This window comes from Lepidochelys kempii, chromosome 15 (genome assembly GCF_965140265.1).
Source record: "Lepidochelys kempii isolate rLepKem1 chromosome 15, rLepKem1.hap2, whole genome shotgun sequence".
NCBI classification, from domain to species: Eukaryota; Metazoa; Chordata; order Testudines; family Cheloniidae; genus Lepidochelys; species Lepidochelys kempii.
The window spans coordinates 20,985,574-21,011,867 of NC_133270.1; the positions used below are offsets into that span (position 1 = coordinate 20,985,574).

Genomic DNA, 26,294 nt, shown 5'->3' on the forward strand with positions numbered 1-26,294 from the left:
TCCCAGCACTTGCACTCCCCCCTTTCCTGGGAAATGTTGGATAAAAAGCCTCACCAATTTGCATAGGTGACCACAGACCCAAACCCTTGGATCTGAGAACAATGAAAAAGCATTCAGTTTTCTTACAAGAAGACTTTTAATAGAAATAGGAGTAAATAGAAGTAAAGAAATCCCCTCTGTAAAATCAGGATAGTAGATACCTTACAGGGTAATTAGATTCAAAACACAGAGAACCCCTCTAGGCAAAACCTTAAGTTACAAAAAAGATACACAGACAGAAATAGTTATTCTATTCAGCACAATTCTCTCAGCCATTTAAAGAAATCATAATCTAACTCATACCTAGCTAGATTACTTACTAAAAGTTCTAAGACTCCATTCCTGGTCTATCCCCGGCAAAGACAGCATAAGACAGACAGACAGACAGAGACCCTTTGTTTCTCTCCCTCCTCCCAGCTTTTGAAAGTATCTTGTCTCCTCATTGGTCATTTTGGTCAGGTGCCAGCGAGGTTACCTTTAGCTTCTTAACCCTTTACAGGTGAGAGGAGTTTTCCCCTGGCCAGGAGGGATTTCAAAGGGGTTTGCCCTTCCCTTTATATTTATGACACCAGGTAAACCCCTATTCTTCCACTGATGTCAATAAGAATTTTACTTCAATAGGGACTGGGGAGTGCAGGATTAGACCCTTGGATGGTGATATGAACTGTAACTGTGCTGTGCACAAAGTCCCTGATGTTCTAATACCTGCTTTCTCTCTTGGGAATTAAAGCCCATCCATCCACCCTTCATCAATCCACCTATTTCCTCATCTTCTCTTTCTATCCAGATAAGGGAGCTGTGCTCATCACTACTTTATTTCCATTCTGAACCCTCAACAGTGAAACTGAACGTTACCTGGGGGACTAAAGCTTGCCTCCCACTTCATTGAATTCCCACGGGCATAAAATTCCAGAGAGCCTTCATCTTCACTTGAGCAGATTTTGAAACCACTGGAAATGACCTGTCCACCATAGGCGGGGGGAAAGTTAGCCTTCTGCTCCTGAGTCTTCCAGAAAAAGGAAAATGTTACTCCTGATGGAAGCAAATGAGAGAAGAGATGTGCCTAATGAGAAACAGGTGGGATTAAAAAGCATCAAACATCCTAGAGTACACACAGTGAATATGCTTGTGGGGGCAGATCTTCATGCTGGCATCAGTGGGGCACTTTTACAGCAATGGAGCGATGACAATTTACACCAGCTAAGGATCTGCCCTTGGTTTTGTAACAAACTGGCACATACCAAGCACATGATAATACTCATTACTACCCAAGTATCCCATTTTAGTCATAACTAAAAAAATAGATGAGCCACACTAATATTTTTAAACTTTAAAAAAAATCTTATATAAATAAGGAGCTGGTTATGCTATAGTTCTTACAGGTGTTGAACCTGTAATCCTATGATCATCATGGCTCTTCCCTCTGGTTATTGCAGGGACCAGAGCATCAATGTGATGGGAAGGGATACTGGTTTACAGGAAAGGATACCAGCTTTTACAAACGATAACCAGAAACCTCTCTTTTCCCCAATCTGAGATTCTTAACTCAGCACAAAAATCAAGCATTCCCTCCTGACTACAGGTGCACAATTGCACGTGAGTAGCTTCACTCACAACTAGTCCCACTAAGTTCAGTGGAAGGTTTTGGAATATTCTTCTACTGTAAAATTCCACAAATTGTCACAATGATAGCTGTGTTTCTTTAATAAAGGTGACCTAGGAATGCTGCTTGAATTGTAAACAGCAAAGGAAGCATCCCTCACAGCTCAGCATGGCAGTAAAGAGGCTCAGCAGACAGACAGGAGCAATTAAAAAGAAAGTGGCTAGACTAACTGCTTCCTAAAAACATGGGTCTTGGGGAATAATGGCATGAAGTGTTAAGAGGAATAAAACCTAAGATGAGTGCCCACAAACAAAATACCGGACTGGAAAGAAACTTGCTGTGTGCAGTGAAAACATCTGCCTTGATTATTTTAGTTATAGTTAGTGGCAAGTATTGATAGGCTGCCTAAATAAAACAGGACTTTAGGCTACCCAGTAGCAACATGCCAGAGTAACCCTGCTGAGGTCTGAATCCAGCAGGTAGTCTGATGGTGTGCAATAGAATGTTTATAGGTGTTTACCTGATTCTTATTAGTATTGGGGAAAGCTCAGGCAAACCCCAACCCACTCCAGTGTTCAAAAGCCCTCTTTCCCCCACCAGCTGCCTGCATACAGTTCTGTGATGGTGTATGCACCCCACAGAAGGCATGACGGGGTTAAGGGGGGTAGGTGAGCCAATTAACCACCTAGGCTGCACCTGGAAGAGAAACCAGGGAGCAATGAGCACTAATCAGAGATGAAGCTCAGCTGGAGAGGAACAGGAGGGGCTTGGATAAAGCCCACTAGCTGACAGTAGAAGGGGGCTGCAGTCACTCAGGGTGAGAGAAGGCCACATAGGAAGTAACCTAACGATACATCAGTAAGGTTTAGGACAGTGCAGACTGTGACTGCTTGTTGTAGGGTCCCTGGGCTGGAACCCAATGTAGAGGACAGGCCTGGGTTCCCTTATTGGGCAGTGATGCCGTTAAGGGGCAATGAACAGAAAGACTGCCTGGGACAGTGGGTCTCAAGAGACTTTGATACCCAGGAAGGGGAAAAATACAATGAGCTGGCTGGTGGGCCAAGCCACGAAGCAGGAGCAGCTAAGGAGTGAGACTGCAAGAGCTAGACTGGAGTAAGCTACTGAAGTAAGGGTTGTCGGACTGGCAGAGGTAATCCCAGATGTGGCCAGAAGGAGGTACTCCAGTGGGGAACAGAGCACCCAGTGACAAGTTATTACAAAAATCCTAATATTCCTGTTGTCATATGGGCGTTTGTATATTTTGCCTTTCTATTTAATCTATCTTTGTCTGTCTGTATAGGTCCTTTTAATGGCACCCAGCACTACATAGCATCTAAGCATCATTCCCAATGTGCCTTACACATTTATATAGAAAGGAGTCATTTTCCCCACCACTAAAATATTAGCTGGCTCTCACCAGCTTCCTAGCTATTGATCAGTATGCGAACAACATCAGCCCGTGTTTGCCAAATCTCCGTCAGCACGAGCCAAAGCTTCTGAATGCAGTTAACCCCCAGCCCAAGGCTCATTTCAATTGACTTTGAGATCTGATGCCAATGTTTTGAACAGCTCTAGTCAAGAGCAGATTTTGGTTTCATGTCTTGTCTGAAAAGCAGCTCCTGCAAGACCCTGCACTCTCACAAAAGACAGAGGCATTGATTCAATACTAACTCGGAGAAAATAGAGTCACCTGCTGAAAACACCATACCGATTTGGGTTTCCCTTGGATGTCTGCCATCTAAGTACTGACCCTGCTTAGTGTGAAAGATCATAGTCCTTTCACCTTGGCTTACCACACATTTTCCCAGAGGTCAGCTATGTGTCTATTGTAGGGAACTCCCAGGTCTCCTTAGTCCAAGGCTAACACCTGAACTACCGAACCATCCAGTATATGCCATATAAGCACCATGAAGAAGAATTATAGCTCAGAAGTTTAGAATAAAACCTTAAATCCTCCTTAAATGCACTTTATCGCTTTTTGAAATGATGAACCTAAAAGTGAAACTAAATAAGCACATTGTAAATCTCATCACAAAAATGCACTTAGAATTTAGGAAAGTAATTTTGTCCATATAGTTTGACTGCATATAAAAATTCCTCATGGTCAAATATAAATGACATCCTGTCTTGACAGATGTCTGTAATAACCCCAGGCAGGGAGCCCCTCCACAGTGAAATAAAACAAAAGAAAAGAAATAGATAGGAGGGGAAGGAATGGGAAAGTTGAACTATAGAGCTTTGTCATTTACAACAGGCTTATTGTACATAGGATTTCCCCAGATCAAACCCAAAATCTTCACAATGTCCTCAGCTCAGATGAGAGTAGAGCTTCACCATTAAGGAAGGTGCCTACATTTTTATGCACCTTCATTGCTTCTCATGTGTTGTTTCATGACCTCAACAGTGGGGGGCAAAAAACAACAAAACCTAAGTGTACTACTGTCCTCAGGAACATTTCTATTCTATTTTATTCAGGGCCCGTACAGTGCTATGTGACAGCCTTCCATTAGTGCATTAAGCTATGCGATTAACATCTGTCATGTAATGTAGTACTGCACTATGTTAAAACGCACTAGAGAACCAGCAGGGTCTACAAAGACCAATTAATGCACAACATGTTAGTGCAGTTTAGAAATCATACCCGCATAGTGCACACAACCTTATTGTATAGACAAGTCCTGAGACAGATTTGGGTTATTGCTTATGTTCTGCACCAATAGTCATCAGCTTTAAGGATCTGGGAATTCCACTAACCCGTCTTGATTTCAGGTCATGTAAGTCCTCCTACTCTAAGTTTGTTTCTTCCCCCTTTAAGATTTTAGTTAGGATAAACCAAAAAAGGTCAGACAAAACTCCTCCAACACTGTAGAGTTTAGCATGGTTTTAACCCCAAATCAAAACACCATCCCACCCCAAAATTTCCTGGGAGGAAGGACTAAATGTTTGCACAGTCCTGCCCCAGGTTTACAAACCTCCATGAACTTTTTGGTGACCTGGGACAAATTCTGAATTCACACAGCACTAGCCAGGGCCCCACAGGAATAAGGGTAGAGCGATGGAGCCTACAGTGTAATATAGGCTGAGATTTTTTTAGAATTTGGATGCCCAATTCCCATTACAACTAATAGGATTTGGGCATCCAAATCCCAGGGGGCAGCTTTAAGAATCTCAGGTATAGTGTCTAATGTTATTAGAAGAGTCATGCATTGGTGTAGGTGCAGCTTAGGTTAATGCTGCTAATACCCAGCGGTCTATGTCTCCAACTCTCCATTTCCCCAACTATGTTCCTTGAGCAAATGTATTATGAATGGTAAGAAATTCAATCTTAGAGAAACTTTCCTTCACATTGATAGGCTCTGGCAGGAGAGAGGTGAGGAGAGGGGATGAGAGGATTGTCCAGTGGTTAGGACACTAGTCTGGAACTCATGAACCCAAGACCAAGTCCCTGTTCCACCACAGACTTTCTGTGTGACCTTGGGCAAGTCACTTAGTCAGCCTGTGCCTCCATTCTCTATCTGTAAAATGGGGATATTAGTATTGCCCTGCTTCACAGGTGTGTTGTGAGGATAAATACGTTAAAGATTCTGAGGCGCTCCATTACTAGGATAATGGAGATTACATACCTACCCAAGGCAGATGCACACAATTGCCTGAGGCCTCTAAATTTTGATGAAGAGAAGTGTCATCAGGCTGAGACAAGGTGCAGTGTAAATGTGGCAGCTCTTGTCCAGGGTCTGATTTAAGAAGATTAGGGGTCAATTATGGTCAGGTTGGCGTTTTTCGTTTTAATCTGAGGTATGGTATATTAGCTGACTGCAACCTTTCCTATTGCATTCCCACCTGATCGCTGAAAGGCCTTCTCTTGTGAAACTGCACTTGGATTACTCTCTTGTGCAACATTTAGGGCAAACTTAGAAATAGAACTGGTCAGGAATTTTTCAACAAGCTATTTTTTCACCGAAAATTGCTGATTTGTCAAAAACGAAACCATTTGCAAAACAGGGTCACTTTTGACAAATCTCCCAACTAGAATAACGTTTGGAAAAAGTTGCAAAATTGTCAAATATCTCATTTTGACATTTTCAAACTGGAAACTTCTGGGTTTTTGAGTCAAAAGGACTCTCTTTTTTAAAATTTTAGTATATTAAGACAAAAAAAGGATTTAAAAAAAAAACAAAATTGAAATCAAAAGTTCTGATTGTCCCAAACCCAAAGTTTTTTCATTTAAAAAAAGTGTTCAAGAGGTCAAACTTTTCCTCTGGATTCAGGACAGGAAAAAAAAAATTGACATCTCAAAAATTTTCATGGGACTGGAAAACCATTTCCCACCCAGCTCTACTTAAAAGCAAATCCGTACAACTATAACCAATGCACACTGAGACGTTTATTGTATCTTAAGAAAGATATCATTTTGGACAGAATTACAGCCTATCACTGCCAGAGATTTAGTTTAGTTTAAGGGAGGCACAAAGACCTCTCCTTTAGAAAAGATTGTTTACCCACTGCTGTGGTTCAATATTAACTATTTATGTGATTCTTCTCTTCACATTTTTATCTTCTGAATATTTCAGTATTTTATGGTTTTAATGTTCTTGTTTGTGAGGTGCTGGGAATGGCACCATAAAAAATAAAATTTACTCTGATTATTATACTATAGTTATAGAAATAATGTGATTTACTGATGGTTTTATTTCCCACTGGTATGACAAATATACATAAAATGTGGTATTGCGTAAAGAAATATGCCTGCAGCAGAATACTGAATAATCTCTACTCTTCCATTTTCAGGTAGCAACTAAGTATTGACTGTTGTATGAATTTTTACCATTTTTTAAACGTGGTAACACACAGTATTTGCTATACATGCCAGAATGAATAAAATCTTGTCATATGTCTTGTCAGTAACTTAAGAATGGCCTAACTTAACAAAGCAACTAAATCCAGTATTAACACTGCCACTTAACTTACCCATTAAGTTTAGGTATTGCAGAAGTTACACCATGTAAAAATCACATGCACCATTCCACATTGATCCCTACAGTTTCAATGCATTTTTCATCAATCTTACAGTTGTTTTGTTCATTCATGTAACATTTTCAATCTTTTCCTCTAAATCATTACCTTGATTGCACCAGATAATTTGTGACTTGCACCATAATTTTATTTGTCATTTTAATCTTCTACAGCATCAGCATACTGTGAGGGCTCTAAAATATTCTCAGTGGAAAAAATTGCTTAGGGGAGACAGTCAAACAATAGATGGACAGACGGGTGAAAACAACCGAAAGATGAAAACCACCATGTGTTGTAGTTTATAATTTTTCCAAAGCGTATTTTTTTAATTAATGTTCAGGAAGCACTGAAATGTATTGCAACTTTTATAAAGCCTTTGCATGCTGTAGATTTAAAGGATATGGGTAGTATTGCCAGCCACAGGTACTCAAAAGTCATAAGGACCAGACCCTCAAAAAAAAAAAAAATCAAGAGACTTGTTAAAATAAAATTTGAGGTTCTTTCATTTGCCTTCTAGTGTTTCACCCTTTAGGAGTCTCATTTTCAAGCTTTTCTCTTCAACCTCAAAGGCTAGAACTTTTTTTTAAATAATGAAATATGAGATTCTGATGTACTGTATTCACACAACTCCAGCAGCTCAGGCTTTAAGAAAAGCATCCAGTATTGCAAGACTCATGGTAAAAATCATGCAAGTTGGCAACACTGCTGGACCCAAAGCATGCTAGGTGCTTTACAGACCAATAAAAAACCATCCTGTGCCCTGAAGAGCTTGCAAACTAAAAGCCAATGCCTGCTCCTACGAACACTTACTACCAAATTACTTCCATCAGATTACCAGCCGTATAGTACTTACTACATGAATAAACTATGTTTAGGATCTGTCCCTTGGAATAGAAATAATGGGAGGGATTTTCAAGAGTGCTCAGCACTGGCTTAACCTTGCTCCCAGGGCATGTCTACATTCCAAATGACAAGTGCTTCTGAATATCCCATCCAACATTACTAATTAAAACAACAGAAATAGGGAGGATAGAGAGGAGGGGCAAGGGCTACCACAAAAGATCATGTGGTTTCCTTTGGTTATTTAGGCACCATCCTAATGGTTCTGTATCTTTTTTTCTCCCCTGTATTTATAATTTACGGGCTGAATCATATCCCCTAGACCCATGCATGGAGGAAGCGCGCTGCATACAGATTTCCCCCCACCCCGTTGTAGGGAAGGGTGTCTGGACACCCAGAATTCTCAGAGAGGCATGAGAAACTTTGAACAATGTCCCTGGCCCCCCTCTTGATTCCCTGGGATCCAAGCAGAGCCTTGGAGATCCATCTGGTCTGAAGGCAAGCCTGAAGCCTGTTTTGTGGGGAGTAATCAATCCCCTCTGCACCTGATGGAATGAATGCAGGGAAATATCAGTGAGAAAAAAGCTTACTGAGAAATCGTCCCCTTTAGCATCCTCCTGAATTTTCCTGATTTGGTGGGCGGGGGGGTGATGGGAGTTGCCAATGATAGTATTTGGAAGGTGCAGGGAGCGGGGGGGAAGGAGGACTGGAGGAGAGTTAAGAGAAAAGGGGTCGGTGATATGGTGGGAGGAAAGGAAGAGATAGGATTTGTGGGAGAAAAATAAGCGGAAGGGAGGAGAGATGAGGAAAACAAAGGTGTTGCTAAAGATAAGAGGAAGGGAGCATGGCATAGGGAGCAGTGGATAGTGAGATAAGGAAGCAGAGAGGACAGTTTAGCCTGAGTAAAAACTCCTGGATTGGGCCCCCAGTCTGTGTAGTATTTATTTAAACCACACCCCACTTGGTGTAACCAACCCTATAACACATCTGGCAAATATTTTAGCTGCCTGTTGACAGTTTTTTGAATCCAGTAACAAAATACAAAAGAAAAAAAATTAAATGTTATATCACAGCGGGGGGAGAGGCAGGGGGAAGAGGTTGAGAATGCTGATGGCTTGCAGCTACAGCAAAGCCTGTAGCAGCCTCTCCAGTGTCTATGAGCCATGGAAGTTGATCTTGCATATTGTACACACATATATAAAAAAAAATCATTTGACTCCAAACCTAGGCTGCATGATTTTAGGCAAGGCTGCCTTGGGTAAATTCTTCCCTTTTAAACCTATGAGGTATTTTTATTAGTTATTCCGGGGATGGAGACTAACCCACAATAACCGGCACCAAGTTAAGGACGCCATGTGGAATTGTGTTGTCCATCTTTTTATCGAAGCGCAAGAGTTTAAGATGGGGTATTCACAGTATTCGGTGGGGACACAGGGGAGGTCAGAACTACCCTGAAATGCAAAAATAAGGGGCCTCTCATAGCAGGCCCAAAGTTTCAACCTGGCTTTGGTTTACTTTGCGTCACTATTGTTTGTTCATTTAATAGAGGGCCTTGCACAAACCTCAGATCACATTATGGGATTACAAACAATGGGCCACCTTCTGCTCTCATTTATGCAGTGTAAAACCAAAGTAATGTCATAGACTTCTGTGGAGGTGCTCTGGATAATAAAACTATTTATCCAGAGATAATTGCTCATGGAAAAAATGCCAACATTCTCAACAAATATTATTTACAACCCTTTATTCAGAGACTTACAGGTTTTAAGGCCAGAAGGGACCATTAATCATCTAGGACTAACCTGTATAACACAGGCCATTGAATTTCACCCAGCTTTCCCAGCTCCGGGCAACTGCAGTGGCCTGTTTGGCTCAGGGGGATTTACATCAGTGTAACCAAGTGCAGAATTGGGCCCTGAGTACATATCTTACAGGGATAACTTCACTTCCCCTGCCAGCAAAATCCCAGGTTCAGGGTGAGATTTAGCGGTCCTATTCTGCACCCACAGAAATCCGTTAATAGTTCCCATTGACTAACGGTACACATTAGCAGCACCAGCAACACAACACAACTGTATAGGGCCAAGAAACAAAAGAAAATCCACTGAAAGTGGCCAAAAGAGAACTTTAGATAGGAAGATAATTAAACATACTGGCAATTGGTATAAGCTATCCTGCCCTTAACCGCTTTGAATCCCTATTAACGGACACCCTTATTCTTTTGAAAAGTGTTTTGGGATCATTAGTGGATATGACCTTGTTTTTACATCTCATCCTAAAGAAGTCATCTGCAGCAGTGCTATACAGATCTCTGTGAATAACTGATTTTTTGGTTCATTGGCAGTTCAAAAAAAAAATCAATCAGGGGAAAAAATTGGTTTGGGACAAATTGAATTGAAATTTTTTTTGAAATTTCAGGTGAACTTAGAGTCAGAAAAATATTAGTTTCCTGTCAAATGAAATCTCAAAACAAAAAAGTCATTTCTAAAAATTTCAAAATGTAACGCTTTGCCTTCACAGGATTCCTCCCTTCCACCCCCCTTTTTGCCACAAACAATTTGGCAAAACGGACACAAAAATCACAAAATTTGTGTTGCCAAATCTGCATTTTTCTCCAAAAAAAAGTTTTGTCCAAAAAATTTCACCCAGCTCTCATGCAATGTCCTGTTGGGATATTGATTTGACTCTTATTCAGAGGGAAGAATACCACCTTTTTTAATTGCCAGCACCAGTATCTGCAGCGTCTTGGACATATTCCATCCAAGATGCTATTCCAGCTGGCCACATCCAGCTCATAGCTTGTGAGATCTAACACAGCCTTTGTTGGCATTTAGGAGGATTCACAAAGAGGCTTTTAAAAATACACAAGTTAATTCTAAAAAACATCTGGGGAGGCAAAATCCTTGTGTTTGTTCGGGTTTTTTAGGTCTGGCAAAACGACAAAGTGAGAGTGGTGGAAGGAAACCATGTTTTTAGACCTATTTCAGAGAACAGTCCCTAACGCTCCAAGGACATTTATCTGCCAGTCTCCTAGCCTTTGCAAGTCACTAACAAGAAGTAAATCAAGACAGCCTTTCCTGAGTCTTGGCTTCTCCACATGAACTGATCAAGTGACACTCGCAATATGAATTGGAACACTCCTGCACTTTCTGTGCATCATGCCATTCCTGTCTCTCGAGTGCACTCTAGCTAATAAGTAAAATCAGCAATGACCCATCTGATGCTTTGTAGAAATCACAGGTAGTCAATTTCATAACTCAGTACTACAGCTTTAGGATCCAGTCCTACACCCGGTGATGATAAATGCAAAATTCCTCTTCACTGTCATGACTATAATACCAAGTCCTTAGTCACTAGCATGCTGAAGAGCCCCCGTCTAAATCTGAACAGCAACCTTTGGTAAAGGGACTTCATACACTAGTCTCCTAAATTTGAAACCAGCAAGACAACACATCTGTTTGATATGCTGCAGTGCTTGCAGGATCATTTCTGTTCTCTCTGTGCTAAGGGACATTGTTTTGGAACACAGGAGGCCTGATTCTGCTCTCACAATAACCAGTTAAATGCTGTCTAATTCCATTGATTTGAGTGGAATTACTCCTAATTTAAACTGGTATGCGTGAATAAAAAAATCTATGTGGGTTTTTTTCATATCTAGCTGTAAACTGTTTTAACTCAATAATTGGCAAAGCCAAAAATTAGAACTTTAGAGAGAACTTCCATTTGCAAAATAAGGACCTTGTGTTAACTACTTACACCTCATAACTTTGTGTTCCCTGTGTAATAATTAAAGCTGTTTTTAACAAAGTTTTTTCAGCAAAAAATGGCTTTAAAAAATAGAGTACCTTGAGGATCCTAGACGATCTGTCATCCAAGTACAGATATGACCCAACTCTACTTAGCTCATGACATCTGATAGGATTACAGCATAATAAAAACAAATAGTAATAATGATGGCAAAGCACTCACCTTCAGGTCCACACATTTCTGGATTACTAATGCAAGAGTTTTGGGAGTTTCCAAAGATGAGAAAGGTAACTCTTTTTGGTTCAGTGAGGTAAATTCCTTTGTTGACCATTCCTTCTACAATATCTAAGGAGGGAAAATTAAAATGTAGTCCTTTAACATTCTCGTGCACTGACAGCTTCTTGGGACATGACTCAAATGACTCAAGCATTTTTAATATGTTTATCTTTCTATCCCCCTTTTTCAGGATAAAATAAATGAAAGGTACAGCTTACAGTCTTATCATTTATAGTCTGTAAAAATGATATTGATCTGCCCTCCCCAATCCCCTGTTCAACTAAATCATTTGTATAGCTGAACCAGCATGGCCAGAAATTACTACTTGAAAATAGTCTGAGTGAAGTTTATGTATTCCAGAGTTCTGAAAACAAGCGGCACTTTATAGGGTATTTTTGGCTAATCAGGAAATTCTTCTCTCCCGCCCCTCAGAAAATTTGACAAAAAACTTATTTTTTCCTCCCACAAACATTTCTGTTTTAGAAAATGGCTTTTTGACCATTTTTGATCAAAAAGGCTATATTAAAGGAAGATATTAGACCTACTCTAGCAAGAAGGCAGAAATACATGTATGTTCTTTTGAGAGACCCAGGGGCATGACTTTTTATTAGCATCCAAAAAGGCTCTGTTTCCATTTATCATGTGTAACTCCTTGTGATTTCTTAGGGCCTATCTTCTTCACTGCTTTTAAAAAAAAACCCACAGTTTTTTACCTCAGGTTAACTAATGGAGGTGAGCTATCCAGAGGTAAAAATCACAGCACTTTAGGTTTATCAAGAGGTAAACTTGCCGCAGATAATCTCAGACTTGGGTATAGGGCGGACCTTGGCAAATTTACCTTGCAATAGAACTGAAGTGCTTTGACTTCATTGTGTTTTTACCTCAGGATACTCATGCACGTTAGTTACCCAGAGGTAAAACACGCAGGTTTTTTAATACTGAAGACAAGTTCTTAGTAACACTTCATACAGCAGGATACAAAATACCACATGGATTTTCTTTATTTACAGTTTAGGGAGGAAGAATGTAATTGCCTGATTTGGAATTTGTCCTGGACAGTACTGTTAATAACATCACTTTTGCAAACAGTGCCATGGATCTATAATGACAGTGAGAATTCAGGATCTTTGTTTTATGTCTTCTCCAAAATACTGCATTCTGAAAAAGGCACTTTCAGGATTAGGGTTGTCCAATGGACAGGCAGTGGGAAGAGTAATTTGGTGTTGTTCCTGCTAAGAGATACAGATACAGGGCTATGGTTGGTATCTGCAATCACCAGGATGTAACAATAGAGATACGGAAAGATTGTGTATGGCCCTAGCACAGATGCATGGTGAAGGACCAAGGCATAAGGAGCCTTTTTAATATGTGCCCTCAGTTCTTGGGTCCAACTCAATAACAGTCCATGCGCAAGGAGAATACAGAGTCTTGACCCTCTGGCACCCCTGAATCACCCCAAAGATGTAGAGGCAGGGCTATGGCCCCATTTCCCTCTACACTTATCCAGAGAGATGGCTAGGTATGCTATAGGAAATGGGCTTTATCACCCTAAAGATGGTGCAACATATGCATTCCCCCTGTGACTGGAGGATATTATGTCTCTTGAGCCTAATCTTAAAGCTGTCCATATTCAGTTGAAACCAAGACGTGGGGCAGCCAACAGCCAAGTAACCGGTTCCGCACTCTGGGGCAAAGAGGACAGGCTGGTGTAGGGAGGTGTAAAGGACACCTTCAGGGAATCTGGCCCAAAACATTTCTTGATTCACCCAAAATCTACTGGGTGAATCAAGAAATGTTTTTCTAACAACCAGCTGTAAATTGATACCTAATTCTGAGGTAGATAGCTGGTCAGATTCCAACTGCAGTTACATTAGTATAAATTTAGAGAAACCATACTGAATTCTGTGAAGTGAATCCAGGTTTATACTGGTGCAAGTGAGCGAAGATTCCCAATAAGTTTTTATCGTAAGTGCCTGCCGGGGTAGTCATTTTCCACTCAGCTGATTCTCCCTTTGATCTATTGGCTGATGTAGACGTAAAACAGTTGTTGTTGTTTTAAATGAAAACACCCACCACACACACCTGCATGTCTTCCACCTGTTTTTTCTATTATTTTAATCAGAAATGTCATGATGGGTAGCTCCCATTTTCCCTTGCATCCTGCAGAATTGTTTGAAGGTTCTCTTTTTTTAACACGTTACTTTAAAGGCTACAGATTGAAGAAAAACAGCTCTTTTTTCTTTTAACTTTATAAAAAACAGAGTACTTTTAACTCCTTTAAACAGATAGTTCAAATTACATTGAAATTTCATGCCAACTGATTTTTTTTTCAGTGCCCATGTTTACAATTCCTCTCAAAGGTTTTGGGGTTTATTGGGCTTTTGAGGACAAACCCTACTCTCCTTAGTTATGTGAGTAGTTCCATTGAAGCCAGTAGAACCACTCAGATGAGCAAGAACTGCATGATCAGTACATAGCCAAGCCAAATTCTGCTTGCTTACATCACTGTAAAGCCAGAGTTACTAAATAGCATCACAGCAGTTTTTCCAGATTTATGCCAGCATAACTGAGAACAGAATTTGGCCCATAAACTCCAGAGGATCATTTAAGAATGAACCGAACAGTGTTAACTTCAAACCCAACATTATCAGACTAGTCCAAGTTTGACAAATGCAGAAAAAAAATACTTGAATCCTCACCTACGGTTGCAGAGAAGTTAGAGTAGGCAGAGTCATTGGTATATACAAAGGTAGAATTATGGGAAGGAAGCACAGTGAAGTTGTGGATTCTTAAAGCTGGGTGGAACAACAAAAGAAAATAAGCAAAACAATGAACAAACACAAAATCAATATGAATTGTCCAGTCCATATCTCTCAACACAGCACAGATCAAATGTTACTCAGTGGCCCTTTAAACTATAACATTCTAGCATTCTATAACATCCTCCATCTTTTTTTCCCCTCAAAGGGCTTGTCTGCACATAAAGGGTGTTCCACTTTAACGATAGTATAGTTAAAGTGGTACAACTGCCCGCAACGTAGACACAGTTGTATGTTTTACACCAGTGTAGTTTATTTCCCTTCCCCAAGGGAATAACACTATAACTGCATCCACACTAGGGGATGTATTGGTATAAATATATCAGTTTTAAAAAAAAAAAAAAAAAATCATCTCCTGAAACCAACATAGTTATTCTGGTTCAAAATCTGTATGTAGACCAAGCCTAAGGGAAACTGACATGCAGATGACATTATCAGTAACTTCAAAACGACAGCATCAAAAAAAAAAAATCATATTTTGGTCTGCAGATATTTTACCTATATAATTTTAAGAGCCCTAAATTATAAAAGTTATTAGAGAAAAACATATTTCTATTGTTTTGATTTGCTTATTTTGTACTTTTGACAGCATTTTGCATGCAGTCATTTTCACTGTTTGTCCTGCATGGACAGTTAAGACTTGATTCAAAGCCCATTGAAGTCAATTGAAAGACATTTGTTGACTTTGAATCAGTCCCAAAATCAGTGGAGTATTTCATATAGCAAAAGAAGAGAAAAAAAATGTATTTTAAAATAGAAAAATATCAATGTAAAACTGCAGGAAAAAAGTTAGCAGAGGGACAAAGGTTCAGATGCAGCACCTGAAAATACCTTTAAACCCTTTAGATTTTTTTTAATTCACTAGATTCCAAATCAGTGATGTCCCTTTAATTTCCTCAGTCAGTTCTGCCATTAGGCTATTACCACTATAGACCCGAGATAACAGCCAGTCAGTATGGAAAGTGCACAAAAATAACCTAATTTGGTGATACTGACTCCCAAAACAGTGAGCTGTTGAGAGGTATGAAACTGGATTCCAGCCACACAATGACTTCAACAAATAAAATGGATTAACATGAAGGACAAGATTATGATGCTCCAAGGTTTTATGAGAAGAAACATGGGATGAAAACAATTGCATGAAATTACAAGTGGAAAAAATAATATGAGAGACTCTAGCAATGAATAAAAGAGTTGCATAATCATAGAGTGGTATCAAAAAGCAGGAAAATGGTAACCTGCAGTAGAATACAGCAATAAAGAAACCCTTTCTTGTGTCTCAGAATCAGCCTTCAGATGCAGGCATGCAACTCCCATTGAAGCCAATGGGAATTATATGCATGTATTGGAGGATAGAATATAAGCAACTGCAAACTAAGAAAAGGGATTATCTACAACAACATTAAGGAAAGAATTCAACATCAGAAAAAAAAAGTCACACAAAAGAACAAACATTTTTTGATGTTTTTGGCACCCTTCCAGAAAACACACTGTGGTCCAATCCTGGAAACCTTCACTGACATGAGTAATCCTTATTCATACAGGTCATCCCACTGATTGCAATAGAAGCGTTCATGTGAGCAAGTGCTTTTCACCATGAGTGAACGTTTCTAGGATCAGGCCCTATAAATTGAACTATTTGAATATGCTTGAAATGGCTTCTGAATTTCAGCAGTTATCACTCCTTTTGAAAAAGAGCACTTCCTAGCCTCAACTGTGTATTTCTTGCTCTTATTAATTATTATTAATTATTAAGAGCTGCATTTCAGGTTAGTTTTCGCAACACCTAAGTCCCTTTGTGAATCTAGCCCAGGGCCTACAGGAGTTAAGCATTCAACTTCCATTGTAAATCAATATGACACCGAACTCCTTTGGGACTAGTGAAAATCCCGCCCACTCTGTGTATTTGTGCATGGGCAAGTATACAGCAAAGCAACTAACAATAATAGGATTTTAATGACACTTTGGAACACACAACAATTTCTCTTCATAACCGTAAGAATGTGTAGGATGCTCATAAAATGTCTGAGAATACTTTGAAAAAAAAAATTACAGCTTTGAAATGCAAAATCATTTGGACTGTCAAAACGTTTGATGAATAATTAGATCTCAGCTGCCATGGCTTTAGCTCTAATCTATTTAGCTTTCATATCTCCAACTCCCTTGCTACTTACTGACTCTCACAAATACTTATGTTACGGTCATTGTCACAAGTCCTGCTTCTACCTCCATTTGTATCCCGAAACTCATGGATTCCGTCCATATCTTCCAGGGGCCAGTAGTGGGACGCTGTCTGTAAAACTTCAAACCCTTTCAAGGAAACACAAATTTTAAAAGGTCAGAAATGCAGGATTCGAGGTCAAGTGTAACAAGTCTCCACAGATGCTTCAATGTAGAAACCAGAAAAAGAGAGGGGGATCAAATGGTTAGGCAAAATAAAACATTTTATGTAAACTATGCAGTGCATACAAGGAGCGAGCATTTGAAATAGAGCAAAATAAATAAATAGCAATGGGGATTAAAGCCATGTGTTATGCAACAAGATTTCTGATCGCATATTGCAGGGGACCCCTGTTTTTAAAAGCTGTGTACTTACTCTACCTTCGCTGCAGTAGAAACAGGTTGTGGCCTAGTGGCTAGAGAGGAACTTGTGGACATTGTCTATCTTGATTTTAGTAAGACTTTTGACATAGTCTGGCATGACATTCTCATAAGCAGATCAGGGAACTGTGGTCTAGATGAAATTACTATAAGGTGGGTGCAAAACTGGTTGAAAGACCATATCAACAGTCCGCTGTCAAATTGGGGGGATGTAGCTAGTGGGGTCCCATAAAGATCTGTGCTGGGTCTATGACTATTAAATGTTTTGCTTAATGATTTGGATAAGGGAGAAGATATTATGTTCATAAAATCTGTGGATGACACCAAGCTGGGAGGATTTGCCAGCATTTGAAGGACAGGGTTAGAATTTAAAACAATCTTTACAAATAGGAGGATTGGTCTGAAATTAAAAAGATGACATTCAATAAAGCCAAGTGCAAAGTACTAGACTTGGGCATTTGATTTTTCCCCCCTTCCTAACTACAAAATGGAGAATAACTGACTAGTCAGTAATCGGTTACTGAAAAGGACCTGAGGGTACAGTGAATCACAAGTTGAACATGAGCCAACAATATGATGCAGTTGCAAAAAAATACAACTCAGAATGATATTAGCCTAACAGGGTGTTGTATATCAGACTCAGAAGATGGTTTGCACGGATAAGGCCTTAGCTGGAGTATTATCTCCAGTTCTGGGCACCACACTTTCGGAAAAATTTGTAGACAAACAGGAGAGTCCAGATGAGAGCAACAAAAAATGATAAGAAGTTTAGAAAACCTGACCTATGAGGAAACAAAAGTTAAAAAAAAAAAAACTGGGCTTGTTTAGTCTTGAGAAAAAGACGACTGATGGGGGACCTGATAAGGCTTCAAATATATTAAGTGCTGTTATAAAGAGGACAGTGATTAGTTGTTCTCCATGTTCACTGACGGTAGGACGCAAAGTAATGGGCTAAATCAGTAGCAAGGGAGATTTAGGTTAGATATTAGGGAAAATATTTCTATATTTCATGCACCCCCACACATACCCATAAAGCTTAAGCCACAATGTTTAGATCATTTTAAGGACAATATCCAGAGAGGGCCCCAAATGTCATACAGGGCAATGTGCAGAATGGCAGTTTCCTTTCTACAGCACCCTTTCTCCTTTTCTTACACCTGTGGGAGCCTCTCCACATGTGTTCCAGCTCTGCAGAATTCAAGGGGCGCATGGAAGAGGCAGCTGAGTGCCTTAAGACTCTTCCCCTCTCCCCAAAACCCACAGGGGAAGGCAGCACAAGTTAACACACCTTGAGGCTATACTGATCTGTTTGGTTTTCACTTCTAGCCTGTGAAGACCTTCCTCTACTGATGGGTGTTGAGCAACCCCAGTAAATTGACTGCTGGAAGCATGGATTCTGCAGGGGCCATGTTGTCCAGGTTTTGGGGCAAGCCAGGGAGGTGGAAACCAGCAGCAGAAACACAGGCAAGGGATACGCCATGGGGATTTTGGGAAGGTGCATAGGTTAAGATGTCAGAACTACACTCTTCACTGGAAGGAGTTTCCTGACTGGGTCCCAGAATATTTAGTGGCATTGGAAAATAGTTAACTGCTCTGGATGCAGCAGCTGCTATTTCTTCAGAACCTTCTTTTCCCAAAAAAGTGAAAAATAAATCTTATGGCTAATAGGAACATTTTGTTTCCCTAAACGTCTTCTTCAGTTGCAGATGGTTACACTGAGCTCCAGGTGGACAAGCTGACAAAAGAAGAACATCTGATGGTTCCCATTTTCCAATGGCAGATTTATCTAGAGAATCTAATTGATGTCAACTAGAGAACACTTTAGGGAGATGTGAATTCTCAAGCTGGAGCAGAAACAGATTGGCCAGAGCAATTAAATGGCGTGTTAAGGTAATGCTCTATTTTAAGGGTTGAACATTAATAATAAAGGCAAATACAGATTGTATTTTATGTTATATTATTATTTGTAAGAAACTTTTTTATTCCTAGAATAACTAATTTAGCAAGCTGTGCTGGAAAAGAATGTGTAATCAACCAGAGCAATGAAAGTTGTAGGAGAATGAAACAGTCATACTGTAAAACCCTCTTGCTATTGCAAATGCGCGTTGGTTCTTTTGTCCATCATGGTGGCAAATAATTCTATTGGCATAAATTAATCTGTTTATGCTTTTTTTGTGGGGTGGGGTGGGGTGGGGTGGGGGAAGACATCTACAAATCCAGCATTTACAGAGGTTACATTTTTTTTACTATTTTTTCAGTTGTGTTTTCAATTGAATTTTGTGCTAGTTTGGAAGTACCAGAGAGCCAAGTCTTCTATTAAACCACAAAACAGATACACCAGGAATAGAGCTGGTTGGAACATTTTTGCCAAAATGAAATTTCAACAACATATGCTCTTTCATTGAAGATGAAACATTTTGCAGGGACTTATCAGTTTCCAATAAACTGTTGTGGCGAAGGGGGAGGGGGGGGAGAGAGAGACTATAGCTGGCTGGTTAGCTGGGACGCAAGCGATCAAGGTTTGAGTCCCTACTCTGCTGGTATCGGAGTGATCTGGGATGAAAAACACTAGCCTGGTTCAGGGAAGGCAGGACTTGAACCTAGAAGTCCCACAGCGTAAGCCAGTGCCCTAACCACCCGACTATAGAGCAAAACACACAAAAGTCTTTCCTTCCAATGCAGAACAAAAACAAATTTCAAAACCAGCTACAAGACAAACTGTTGTCTTCCAGTCACCTTCAATGGCTAAATGCCTAGAATGTACTCACACCCCCTACCCAACTGCTCTTTGTCCCATGCATGTCACTATATCTTCTTCCATGCCTAGAACCCCCTCACTGGTCTTGCTTGCCAAATGATAGCCCTATCGTTCTTCAGCTCCCTGCACAAAACCTAGTACTTCTGCTAAACCTTTCCATGTTAGCATCTTGCCTCATTTCTTCCCCGCCAAAAAAGCAGCAGAGAGGAGTAAAAGAGAGGAAAAACAAAACAAGCCAACTACAAGAAAACCTACCTCCCTACCTTTCACATGTGTGTACACACACACACACACTAACATATATTATTGCGATGCATATTTGCTATTATGTTTGGACTGCACTTTGGAGGCCCAGTTGAAGACTTGGTCCTGCAACTCTTATTAACAAGAGTAGTTCCATGTAAGCCAGTAGGACTGCTCACATAAGGAGAAGCTCACAAAGGTAAGGAGTGGCTTCAGTGGGATTACCCAAGTAGTAAAGTACTACTACTGATCCCAAAAAAGGGTATCAGAATGATTTAGTGTGGCCCTCTCATATAAATTTCATGGTGTCAATAACTCTCACTCATCTAGAATTTCTTTAGGTTCCCTAGCAATCTCTCAGGGACCTAAGGAAGGACAGGGGGTGGGAAACAGAAAGGCAAGTTGAAAACAGAGTGAGCATAGTAAAGGGGTGCAGAACTTGCCCAAATGAACATACAGTACGTACGCTAGCCAAACATTCCAAAGACCTTATAAAACTTGGGTGTGTAAGTTAAAAACAAACCACAAGCAGATTTTCCCTGCCACTTGCAGCTCATCCCCAAAGCTCCATTCACCTTGACAGTGTTACAGGGGTTCTGTCATCATATGGACCCAGGTTTTGGACACAGGGATTTTTTTTCATTTTCATTGTAGACTTGAAGGGTTTTGTCCACCCCTTCCGTGAAACCGTAGCCAGCACAAAGAATGTCTTGCTTTAGATTTTGCTCTCTTCTCTGTCCCCTTGACACAATTTCAGAGCTGTAATGGTTGAAGACTGTAGGGTTCTTTTGGATTAGGGAATCGTGCTGATGTGATTACTAAACACCACAGCAGAGGCAGGGGAGGGTTGTGCAACAATCAGAAGTGGTAAATTTAGGCCTGTGTAACTAAGGCAGCTTCATTTGCTGCAGCCCTGCTTCACACCTAACCTGCCAGCCCAAGTATTATCCTGTTTAACCATCCATCCAACACCACTGATTATACAAGAAACTGGAATCCCCATCTGCCCTCCTTGCCTAGAAACATTTGCAGTGGTCAGAGAACCTCTCTCAAAGAAACTACAGCCTGAGGAAGCATGTCATTGGTACACAGTGATACAGGTGTGGATGAGGTGAAATGGTGCCACACATATTACTTTGCATACTTGCAAAACCTATGACCTAGCTGGGAGACAGAAAGATAAACCACAAGAGACACACGCACTCTTGTAATCTGAACTAATTTCCTGAACAACCATCCAAAGCCCCTGCTCCTCCTGGGAGTTTAGGTGTGAAAAGGATCCCAAGGGAATGAGGTATAGGATTAGGAGGGGGCTTATTTTCCTTTGGGTCCCTGAAGCTTTGGCATGTGCCCTAGTTCTGTCTTCCAAGAGCATACACCAGCACCCTCCAGAGGAAATGAGGGCAGCAGCTTTCCAGGGCACCAGGAGACTCTACATGGGCAGATGATGCTGACCCAATTTTTCTATCTGCTTCCCATGAAGTCTAGCAGCTCCAACTCTTTTTTGACAGCAAACCGGGCAAAGCATAGAGCGTGCATACTGGTTTGCGATGCTGCTTTGCGCAGATATCTACCACTCCCAATAAAATTTAATTTTCAAATGAGTGAGGAATGAGAAAAGGGATTCAGAGCTACCAAAGAAAATCAAAAAAGCCAGAGAGAAAAAACTAACCGCGACACAACACGGCACTTCATTATCGTTAGCTGTATTACACTAGCACCTAGAGGCCCCAACTGAGATCAGAGCCCCATTATGCAAGACATTCTACAAACGCATCGGGAGAGTCTCTACCTCAAAAGCCTACAGTCCTAACAGACAAACCTAGGGAGGGAAAACAAACACAGAGGGGGAACTGACCTACCTAGCATCAGACAACAGACCAGTGGCAGAGCCAGGACTAGAATGCAGATCTTTCCGATTCCCAGTCCAGCATCTTATGCATTAAGCCACACTGCCACTCCAGCTGATGACCAATCCATCCCGAGGGGGCTCTAACAGTTTGAAAACCACTACTATACCTGCTCCCTGGATATCCCTTTTGTTTTGTAACCACCATTAAGGATCTGTCTATGCTATCCATAGAACCAAGCCAGAAGACCAAATTACAACATAGTTCAAATCCATAGTATGATTTAGGGATCCGGGTGATGCTACGTCCCCATACTAGGTTTCCAAACTACAAAATTGTAACTGTTCTATAACCGGGTTGCCCAATATATAAAGTTGAGCTAAAACCTAGGTTTCTTATATTGCTTCACCAGCTAAAGGTTGACCAGCCTTATCTATAGGAATTGAGGCCATGAATTAACATTTGCTAGACGAAGGAGAAACAAAAGAAACTCACATGAGCAAGGGCAATAGTTTAGGCATACTGTAATTAGGACTGAGATAACAAGGCGGGGGTGGGACAGACATATTGCAATAGCACCATAGAGCTTTTCTTGCTAGAAGCAGGATTTTAATTTTGTAAGTACGTACGTACGGGTAGGAATTAAAAGCACAAGGCAGTCTGTGGATTGGTTAAAGAGTAAGGTTGTACTTGTACACCACCATGAGGTTAAACTGTGTGTGTGTGTGTGAATGGAAGATCTTTCCAGTTACAGACACACAAAATTAGTCAGAGTGATTTTTGCATTGAAAACAGATGACTGGAGCTCAGAAGAAAAACATGCTTACGTTCAGTCCTGAGCAAATTACACTTAATTGTAAATAAAAAGAAAGAAAGAAAGACTGAAGCTATGCAAATGCACCATAAAGTTTACAAACTGGCATCTCTAGCGGTAGAAGTCAGTGAATTTGAAGTCCTGCATGCTACCACAGCGCCGATTCCAAGAGCAGCTCAAGGTTAAAACAAAAAGTTGTAAACAGAGTCTCAAAACACAATGGTTTGTAAACTAGTGTGTGTAAATGCAAGCAGCATTTCCTTTTGTACTTGTTTATGCAGAATGTCAGTGTAGTGAGAACTGCAATTGTAATAGATTACGGTAGTCTAGTATTCTAGACTGATTGCCCTACATTATATTTTAGCACGGTACTTATTCATGCATGTAAGAAAATGAGATGTGCATATCAGAAAGCAAAAGTTTTAGTAAACATACTGTAACAATTAAGCACAAGATGGTCGTACAGTAATAATAATGATAAAACAAAAAATTTCTTACCTGGGTGTTTGGATAGTCGTGAATTGTTTCCATACACCTGCACATAAAACAAGACATTGTGAAGTGAACATATCACTAAAAGGAAATCCAAATAAATCTTAATGTTAATCATGTTCAGAATATTACCTGATATTTAGACTGAAATAGAATCAGCAAGGAATAATGACAGAGCAGAGACAACAAATTGTTCATGGTCTTTTCGAGGTTAAAAGTGCAACTGAGACCAAATTCCTTTGAGATTTCAATCACAAACACAAATTTTCCTTTGCCACTTTGTTTTCTTTTAAAAGAGGCATTTTCCACACAGGTTCAAGATGTCCATTCCTTCAGTGACAGCAAAATATGCTTCCAGATCCTTCAGAAATATTTGCCTCCTTCAAACTTGGATTCCTTTTGTTATTCATAAATGTATTACTATGATTGGAGCAAAATTATAAGATGAAATCTATTAGTTGCAAAAATGTACAGTTCCACAGAAAAAATGCATACAATTCTTCTGCAGTTGGTGCCAAAAAAGAGAGATCTTATTTTTCAACTTTTGCTTTCTATCCTTGTCTTTTACTTTCAACTGTTTTCACTTTGTGAAAGATCCGAAGTCAGTTTTGGTTCTTCAATTAAAAAATACCTCTTTATTGTACATAAGGCAAACTCCCACTATTTCCTGGATAGGAACTGGATTGAAATGAGTTGCGAACTTCTTGCTTGTCTGACTCACGTTTGCACCTTCATCCAAGATCTCTTTGGGTGGAGAGAAAGTCTGAGTGATGTCATGCTTTCTTCTCAAACTTTGTCCCATTCTCGTACTCTATTTATATCATGTTGCTGCTGTCTCCTTTCTGGGTCCTAACACCAGCCTGCTAGCAACATGTGGAAATAAGTCAATGTAGTTCAGAAAACAGATTAAAGAAACCACTGCCCAAATTGTTTCTTGCAAGTTTGCACACTGAAAGAAGGAACAAAGCCAGTACAAATATTAATATTTCAAATTCTTAAAAGCCATAAAATAGGTTGGGGCACAAGTTTTGTGAGACAATCAACAAACCGTTTATTATAATACTTAGCATTTATCCAGAGCTTTTGTCTCTGAGGAACTAAAGTCATTAGTATATGTAAGGTGGTTAAGCTTCACAGCACTCCTGAGAGATAGGGGAGTTTTATTATCCCTGTGTATAAATAGGGAAATTAAGGCACTGAGAGTCTAACTGATTTGCTCAAGGTCACACAGGAAGGTTATGGAAGATGTGGAAATGGAACCCAGCGCTTCTAACGCCAAGTTGTGTACATTAGCCACAAGCCCTTCACCCTCAGTTTTGATAGAATAAATTGTACTGAACAGGTTTCCTGAGTAGTCCTTTTTCAGATCCTCGGTTTTATTCTAACCCAGAGCTCCTCAAACTGGGGGTCATGACCCCTCAGAGGGTCACAAGGTTATTATGTGGGGGAGTTGCAAGCTGTCAGCCTCCACCCCCGAAATTCTGCTTCGCCTCCAGCATTTATAAGGGTGTTAAATATAAAAAAAAAGTGTTTTAAATTTATAGGGGGGGGTCGCATTCAGAGGCTTGCTGGGTGAAAGGGATCACCAGTACAAAAGTGTGAGAACCATTGCTCTAACCTATACTGTGTGCACTAACAGTCATTTTGTATTTAACATAACATTGGTAACTAGAATGGGTCAAAATTTTCATTTTACACATTTTTGGGCAAAAATGGTCTTGTTTCAAAAACAAATTTCCACAGAATTGTGTTTTAAAATTCTGTGTTTTTCTCAGAGAAAAGATGACAATTTTCAGTTTTGTGCCTTTTTCCCCATCCTTTTTCCTCCACCATTTCCTCTGCCTCCCCGACCAACCCCCCCATCAGAAAACTACCCCTTCCTGCTCCCAACACCCCTCCCTTTACTCTTCCCCTTCAAAGACCCTGTACCAGCCACTTCTAATCCTTGATGCCTTCCTTTAGGCCCACCCCCTCCAGATCTTGAACCCTCCTTCACAGGCATGGACTTTTGTTTTTGACAGGGGGTGCGAGCAGCAGGTACGGCCTCGGCAGGGGGAGGGGGGAAGAGGCCGAGCAGGGGCAGGGCCTTGGACAGAGTGCAGGCAGAGCGGGGGGGGGGGAGGGAGAGGGGGGAAATCGGGCCACGGTCCGGGACCCACAAAAGATTAATCTGGCCCTGTGGTGGGTGCTTGAGCCCCGAAGCTCTAACAGAGTTGGTGCCTATGCCCTCCTTGACTCACCCAGTTCTGGTGCTTGGCTTCACCTTACTCTTCCCCTCCTGGCCTCTAGTCTGGAGCTGGTCACAATTTTTCCTGACAGACAGTGTTCCATTTGAAAATGCTGATGTGAAAAAACTGAAACATTCTGCAGAAGTGTGTCAATTGCCCTCAAAAGCTTTGATGGAAACTAGGCTAGCCAGCCAGCCAGCCATCTGCTTTGCTGTCAGCTTTCTTGCCCAGCCCCCTGGACTTCTGGGCTCCCCAGCAGCATACCTGGTAGACTGCTACATCAAAACACATTTGCACTGCAGGAACATTTCAATGTTTCCAAAATGGAATCCTGCAGAATTTCAGTTCTGTGAAAAATTTGAGTTTTTGGCCTTTCATCCCAATTTGGAACAAAAAAAAAAAAAAGTGCAAAAACTTAAAGTTTTGTTTGCAGAACTGAAATTCTATCCCCCAGGTGGCTCTACCCTTGTCAGACCCTTGCCTCCCCTCCTTTTGAATCTTACCATACATCTTTCAACCCTATTCCCCACCTGCTATCAACAGCCAGAAGTCCCTTCCTGCCTAGGAGAAAAGCTAAGCTTTTTGCAAAACCATTAACTGCTAAGTAACACCACTCCTAGAAATTAAGGCTGTCGATTAATCGCAGTTAACTCACACGATTAACACAAAAAAATTAATCAGAATTTAAAAAATTAATTGTGATTAATCGCACTGTTAAACAACAGAACACCAACTGAAATTTATTAAATATTTTGGATGTTTTTCTACATTTTCAAATATATTGATTTCAATTACAACAGAATACAAAGTGTACAGTACTCACTTTATATTATTTTTATTACAAATATTTGCACTGTAAAAATGATAAACAAAAGAAACAGTATTTTTCAATCAATTTTTTTTGTTACAGAACTGCACTCAAAAACAAAACAATGTAAAACTTTACAGTCTACAAGTCCACTCAGTTCTAC

At 40.4% G+C, this 26,294-nt stretch overlaps 1 protein-coding gene across 6 annotated transcripts in view; it reads right to left on the reverse strand.

Moving 5' to 3' along the window:
* ADGRD1 (adhesion G protein-coupled receptor D1) overlaps positions 1 to 23,863 on the reverse strand; it is a 247,263-nt gene extending 223,400 nt beyond the window's left edge. For 4 of the 6 annotated variants that reach the window (XR_012155073.1, XM_073312939.1, XM_073312942.1 and 1 more), the window contains exons 1-6: positions 23,228 to 23,863; positions 23,102 to 23,138; positions 16,564 to 16,647; positions 14,218 to 14,313; positions 11,465 to 11,587; positions 895 to 1,071 (exon numbers count right to left, since the gene is read on the reverse strand). Coding sequence is in view for 5 of the 6 variants with exons in the window: in XM_073312939.1 (XP_073169040.1) it covers positions 895 to 1,071; positions 11,465 to 11,587; positions 14,218 to 14,313; positions 16,564 to 16,647; positions 23,102 to 23,138; positions 23,228 to 23,293 (583 nt within the window). In the remaining variant the exon portion in view is untranslated. The remainder of the gene's footprint in view (positions 1 to 894; positions 1,072 to 11,464; positions 11,588 to 14,217; positions 14,314 to 16,563; positions 16,648 to 23,101; positions 23,139 to 23,227) is intronic. The other 2 variants (XM_073312940.1, XM_073312941.1) reach the window with 2 other exon arrangements.
* Positions 23,864 to 26,294: the final 2,431 nt, after the last annotated feature.